The 7,238-nt window shown below is 39.3% G+C and overlaps 1 protein-coding gene across 1 annotated transcript in view; it reads left to right on the forward strand.

Annotated features, from left to right (window-relative positions):
* Nucleotides 1–2,179: 2,179 nt before the first annotated feature.
* The window catches only part of SIRT1 (sirtuin 1), a gene marked incomplete at its 5' end in the record, with an annotated part of 15,882 nt that continues 10,823 nt past the window's right edge, over nucleotides 2,180–7,238 (forward strand). The window contains 3 exon segments of the mRNA XM_009874163.1: nucleotides 2,180–2,327; nucleotides 3,699–3,940; nucleotides 5,216–5,368. Of these exon segments, the coding sequence (XP_009872465.1) occupies nucleotides 2,180–2,327; nucleotides 3,699–3,940; nucleotides 5,216–5,368 (543 nt within the window).

Below are 7,238 nucleotides of genomic sequence, written 5' to 3' on the forward strand. Positions count from 1 at the left end.
CCCGCAGCCCGCCCGGCCCCGCGCTGGGCTTCCCAGAGGGAGGTCGGCCCGGCTGTCACTTCAGGAAACCCCTGTTTTGCTGTGTTGCTGGCAACGAGTTATTAAAAGTGAAAAATCATAAGCCACGTTTCCTTTTTGCCGTTTCTGCCGTGACGATGATTTTGATTTATATGTTTTCGGAAGCTTACAGTAGTCTTGAACAATTCTCTAAAGAGTTGAAAGCTGCAGTCTCGGTTAAGAGTTCAGTGCCTGCAGCACAAAACTAAATTATCATCTTCTAAAAAGTTTCTGTGAAGATGATCTCCGAAGCATACTGTTGGGGCAGTATCAGTATGAAAATACCCTGCATTGCGTTATTGAAACAGAGAGGTTTTGAGATTGCTTTTTTTTGTTGCTCACTTTGTTTTTTTAAGGTAGTGCTAAGGAGAGAGTTCTTAAACAGCAGAAGACAACTGCATTGTGATGGTACAGTCTTTACAGTTTATTCTGGAATGCAGCTAAAGGTATTTCAGCTCTAACTCCATAATGAAACTCAACAGAAAATTTCTGTCTGCAAAAGCAATCCCAGAAGGGAACTGAGCTGCATGAGAGTGTGGAACCGCCTTGCTATTTAAAAACATCATTGGAAGAGCACAAGAGTAAAACCAGCAATCTCTTATCAGTGCTTTATATGAAACCTTTTTGCTGAAGTTACTCAGCCCCTCAGGGACGTTTTGCTGTGGATTGCTTAGTTCTGACAAGCTTCTGTCAGTCCCAGGAGAATTCAAATGAATGCACAGGCAATGCTACAACTTAAATGGGTACTCCAGCCTCCTTGTATCTGTCACAGTGTTTCTTAAATACAAGACAATGTGACCTGTACATGATAAGTCTGTAACAACATAAGCTTTGATTCTTTACATAGCAGACGTAAAGGTTGCTTTAGTGAAACTTGTAATTCATGCTTACTGATGTGTACTAATCAACTTTTTCCTTCTTCATAATGCTTTTTGCATAATACGTTCACTGACCATGCATAATGAGATGGAAGTGAAATGCTGTAAATTAGATTAATAAGCAATAGAAATATCAATGAGCACCTGTGGTCTCAGAAGAACAAGGCAGCAAGTACAAAAAGCAAATTTCTCTTCTCCACCTTCTTTCCATTCTAGTCAGAATAAAGTATTTATGCCAACAAGGGAAAGAACAGGACAACACAATCACTGAATAAGAAGTGATGGCTGTTTTATGGTGGTCTTAAGAGTTAAGTAAAGTAACCTAGCTAAAATATTGTAGGGGGTTATTCAGATAAAGAGATTAAAAACCTGTTATAGTGATTCTTTGCTTTGGAGAGCATGACTGAAACTTGTTCTCCTTTGTTCACAGTCTTAGATTTTTAACAAATTAAGCTACAGTTGCTGTGGCTACTTCTAATTAAGCCAACAGAAAAGTTCAGTAGTCTAAATTCTAGTAAGCTGCCCAGGTTAAAATGTAGATTTCCCCTTAAATGTTAGCTTAGCGATGCATGCTGTAAGATAAGTACCTCATTCTTCTTTGGACTCCTGCTTCTAGATACATGATGAAGACAGATTGAGTTGCTCTGGCTTAGGGCCACAAGCTGAGCTGTGTGTTGCTCGAAGCCAATCCCAGCTGCAGGGTAAAATGCATAAGAGAAACTCGGTGAAGGTAGTTCAAGGTAGCACATTTTCTGTCAGAACTGAAATAGCATAAAAGCCTGTATGTGGTGACCTACTGCTTACAGCCTAACAAAATTCGGTAACCGAGCTGTATCCAAATGTGTATTTGTGGGTTTCTTTTAAAATGCTGTGCTCTTTAAACCTAGTCAAAGATTGGGCTGTAAGTTGTTTTAGTCAATTTTTCTGTGAGCTGAATGAAGTGAGAATTGTGAGAGAAAGGAACTTTTAGTTGTACTTTTAAAACATTTGGATTATTTTTTTAAGATGCAAAATCCTTAATACCCAACACTATATAGAATGAAAATTGCACTAAGGCCAACATCCAGCCCACTGAAGCCCAGTATGAAGACAGCAGATCATGCTGTAAATCTACCGAAGTTTGAAAGCTTATCTATAAACTCAATTAAGTAGGTGCTGCCAATTGTAGTTTATTGCCATCAAACTTAAAACCGTACAATGGTTTGTGATATATGTAAATACATGCCTGTGCCATTTGGCTGAAGTGTAACCCGTCATTGTTGTGCTGTCTTGCAGATAACTTCCTTTTTAGTGACGAAATCATAGCCAATGGTTTTCACTCCTGCGATAGCGATGAAGATGACAGAGCCTCGCATGCAAGTTCTAGCGACTGGACCCCAAGACCACGTATAGGTAGAAGCCTGTATAATGTTCTTAGATGTTCTTTGCCTTTGAACAGTTACTTAATTCTTCCCAGCCTTCATGTGATTTCTTCTGTCGCAAAAATATGGCAATTACTGCTTTTGAGCAGTTTAGAGTTGCTGCATTCTCTATGTTATTCAAGGAGTTTTAAAATGAACCTTGCTGTATTTTGATTAAAAGTGTCACTGTCTTTTTTCATGTGTAGAAATCCTGCTGTGATCCATATTAAAAGCATATGCACAGACTCATGCATGAACCCATTTATGGCACATTTCTAGCCTGTTTCTCTAGTACTGATTATTTAAGGAACAAGAAGGATTCTTGTATGATTTTAGTCAGTCAGTAGGGCTCACTGTCCTAAGTCTTGGATCAGTCTAGAAATTATTAGTCTGCGTGTATCCTGTGTATAGGCAATGGAGAAGTTAAGCATGGCAGTTCGGAACTCGGTAGGAAGTTCTTGCCTGGCCCAGAGGCAGGGCAGGTGCTCAGGTCACTGGGGATCTGTGTGGGACAGCAGCTTCCAGGGCGCAGGGGGGTTGGAATTTCAGGGCTTTTGTCTTACCCAGGCATAATAATCCCACAGCGTTCATTTTGCCAATATTGATAAGAATAGCAGCAGGAAAACACATTACGGTAACACAATATTCCACTAAAAATCTGCCGCTAAGTTGTCTTTGCTGATCTCTCGTTACAGGATCACTGAAGGTACCTTTTGGGTAACGATTGTTTTCCTCACATGTATTGTAACTAGCCCTAGAGATAGCCGTTTGGGTCCTCAGGCAGTTTAGCATTTAAGATTTACCTGTTCTTCTACCACTCTAATCTGGAGTGTTTAAGGAAAGATTGATTTGATGACTTCAGGAGGTCACGTCAGGAACCGTTAGTGTTACAGAACTAAAAGAACAAACAGAAATCCATGGCCCCGGGGGCCCAATTTGTCTCTTTAGAGTGCTGTTTTATAATCTGACTAGGAAGTAGAGGTATGTTTGTCTCTTCAATGTATTACTGTAAATACCTTTAAAAATGTTGTAAAAATACAGATGAAGCCGTAAAATGGAGCTACATTGTGAAAATCTTGCTGCAGAATAAGTGCATCTCTAAGAGCCATCAAGTTTGCTATGAACTGAGACTCCTACCTTGACTAACCTTCTGTGATATCCTCCATGGGTTAACAGAAAATAGCAAGTAAAACCCCTAGCTATACCATCGCTTCTGAATTTACACCAAAACATGCAGGGCCTTTGATGAATGACACATTAAATTGGATTAATAACATTGTAGTAGTAAGCATTAATGATGATGATCTTCATCTAAAATACTTCACTTAATTTTAATTTGTTTATTTTTTTATTATTTTCTTAGGTCCCTACACTTTTGTTCAGCAGCATCTCATGTTAGGTACAGACCCACGGACAATTCTGAAAGACCTGCTACCAGAAACTATTCCTCCACCTGAACTGGATGATATGACACTGTGGCAAATTGTTATAAACATTCTTTCAGAACCACCAAAAAGGAAAAAAAGAAAAGATATTAATACTATTGATGATGCTGTGAAACTTTTACAAGAGTGCAAAAAAATAATGGTCTTGACTGGAGCTGGGGTACGTATTGCTGCAGTGACAGTGAGAGAATACGTAGACAGGTGGTTAAATATTTACCCAGTGCTTTACAGCATGTGGGCGACGTGACCCTTGTGACATTCATAAGAAATAAAATAGTTGTGCTTGGTGGGAAGAGGAGGCACAGCTGTCTGCTAGAACAATGCACATGGCAGGGCTGGAGCTTAATTTGGAAGTACAAGAACCCTTTCCTTGGAAGAAACTGTTCTTGAACAGTTGCTTCCATGCCAAATAGTTAGGAGATCGCATCTGCCTATTCCCGGACATTTTCTATCCTAGTATTTTTTTCTTTTGAAACAAAGGTAGTCATTTATTTTTTTTACAAGACAAAATATCTCAAAATACCTGATGGAGCTGGAGGGACTAGAAGAATAGGACTTAAAAAGAAAAAAAAAGAGTTGGAGGAGGGGAAGATTAAAAGGAGAGTTTGGCTAGATTGCAGTAGACTGAATTTTACTTTCAACAGGTGCAGCTCTGTGATGGCAGTAAGCTTACTCACCTTTTCCTAAAGAACATTTTTAAGCTGTTGTGCATTTTGAGCTTTATACCAGATCACAATACAAAAGTCAATCATTTTTTGCTTCTGTTGTTCATGCACAGAGAGTGTGACACCTTTCAGAGAAGATGAGCAATTCTAACTGGCTCCTCAGAAAAGCATCGCTGCTTCTCTCACCCAACCTGTCCCATAGTGGTTTGGGGTAGTCTGAGACAATAGGTTATAATCTTTACTGACCACGTCAGTGCTCTGATAAACAATGATTGTCTATCAAAAGGTGTTTACTCGTGAGAAGTAAGAATCTATTACTTTTTAGTGTGTAAAAAAGAAAAAAATCAACCATGTTGTCCAAGCCTAAGTTGGAAGATCAGTGAACATCTACCAATTAAATGCAATGCTACACTATTTTACATTTTTGTTCACTTACAAAGCTTCCAGTAGTAAAGGAAGTTCTGGTGTCCTGTTACTGCCTGTATGGATTGTGCTAAAGGGTTTTTTTGTCAGGTTCTCAAACTGTTTATTGTGCTGTTTCTCCTGCTTGTGATTTGGGAACTGTTACATTGGTTAAAAAAAAAAAAGGAAAAAAAAAAACAAAGGAAAAAGAAAAATAAATACAGAGAACCCAGACTGGTTTTGTTCTTAATGTCTCTGAGCACTGTGAGAATACAGAAACGTGATTTCCCAAATAGTTTGTATCACTGCAACTCTTTATAGCCAAATGTGTCGTTTCACTTATTTCAGATTGCAAAAATATATTTCAGGTGTCTGTGTCTTGTGGAATACCTGACTTTAGATCAAGAGATGGCATCTATGCACGCCTTGCTGTAGACTTCCCAGACCTTCCAGATCCTCAAGCAATGTTTGATATAGAATACTTCAGAAAGGATCCCAGGCCATTTTTTAAGTTTGCAAAGGTATGGTTTTTCCAATAGTTCTTATCTTGGTCAATAAAGACAGATAACAATATTGAAATGCTTAAATCAGATATAAAACTATTCTGTTAACAAAATAGTATCTTTGTCCTTTTTTTAATTAGAAACAAGATAGAAAGATATGTTACTGTATTGAATATACTTTAATGAGATCTCACTCCGTAGTGTAATAACTCCCTGCTTGGGCAGCAATTCGCAGCGTATCCGTGGGGCATCCTCAGTGTCACCTCAGCCATTGTACGCAACCGCCCTATTGGAAATACCTTGCATCATTTTCTCTTTAAGCTTATTTTTGCTGTTCCTGTTACAAGTTCATTAAATGTACAGCCATTCTAGGTGGTGTCTCTAATTTCAGAGAGGATAAATAAAAACTCGCAGTTGCTTGATTACCTCAGTAATCTTAGCTGCTGTTACTTTCCCTGAAAAATGAAAGAATACGGAGAAACTTCTGGGCAGCACATGAGTAATGTGGAAAGCTACACTGGATTTTGATATGCTGTGGCATGCTCTCCAGTGTCATACAGTACATTCACATTTTATCACTGTATTTACAGTAAAGAGGACTAAAGCGGTTTCATGCACTAGTAAGTTTGCTCTTGCTTCAGGTTTTGATATAGCTGTCACAATGATCTGTGTATCTTAGAGAATGAAAAGCTTTTTGCAACAACTGTGTTCGCTTAAAAGGGAGAATGCAGCAGTTTCTAGAAATATGTTAGTGATATTAAGCAGTTTAAAAAGCAGGGAGTATGTCCCTGAGACAAGAAGGAATTGTAGAAGCTGTAGACCGTGCAGAAACAAAAAAAAATGTGTTTAGTCTGGAATTTCCTTGGGACAAAAAAAAACCCCAAACCCCAAAATATAAGAATTACTACAGGACCAGTAAGGACTTTTGAAAATCAATGGCTACTAGTTGTTGTCACTCTTTCTTCCTTTTGCTCACAATTTATACTATTGCTTTGTTATGTTAAAAGACTGGAATAGAAAAATCAATGCATTCTTCAGCTGTTTGGCTTTCTCTGAAAGCCACCTACCCAGATACTAACATATTTTGATTGTTATTTGTGTACACATACTCAGTTCCTTGGGTTTTTAATATTTAAAAAAAACCTAACACAAACTCCAATTTACTTGTAGCCTGTCCATACACAGGTTTTGCCAGATCCAATTTGTCTGATACTGTATGTTACTAAAATAATTTATCCTGCTTCTCCTTTTCTGTGCATCAGCTCAGTTAGATTTCTTATTGCACAAAATCTTAAGTTCCTTTAATTCTAGGGGCAAACACCAGCCAAATAAGTTTGCAGAGCTCAGTGGCAGAACATGTCTGGCTTCTCCCCATTAAGATATGAAATACATTTGATCATGTAGCTTCAGCATTATGAGGAACTTGAAATACTTTGGGGAAAAAAGAACTGCTTGCAAAAAGCTTTTTCTGTTTGTTAATAGTTGGGCTATATGGTAGCTGAAGGCAGAGCTATCACAGATTAATTTCACAGAATCAGAGAACGGCCTAGGCTGGAAGGGACCTTAGAGATCATTTTAATCCAGCCTCCCTGCTGCCAGGGACGCCAATTTAACAGTCACTGTTGTGCCAGGACTTTTGGGTCAGCTTTGGTATCTCCTGGTCAAGGTAGGCAGCAGCCTCCTCCTTGCTGGCTGTCCTTTAGCCAGCAACTGCTGTGCTTTTTCCATTAAAAGGCTTCACTTTCCTGGGTGAGGCTCCAGCCGAGGGGCTGCCGAGGTGTGAGAGAGTGGTTGGAGAGCAGAGGGTCCAGCCTTCGGGTTCCTCCCATAACCAAGTGCTCCTGCTGCCGTCCTTGTCGCACGGCAGCCAGCGGCTGGGGGGCGGGTT

Source organism: Apaloderma vittatum, unplaced genomic scaffold (assembly GCF_000703405.1).
Source record: "Apaloderma vittatum isolate BGI_N311 unplaced genomic scaffold, ASM70340v1 scaffold42977, whole genome shotgun sequence".
In the NCBI taxonomy this organism is placed as follows: Eukaryota; Metazoa; Chordata; class Aves; order Trogoniformes; family Trogonidae; genus Apaloderma; species Apaloderma vittatum.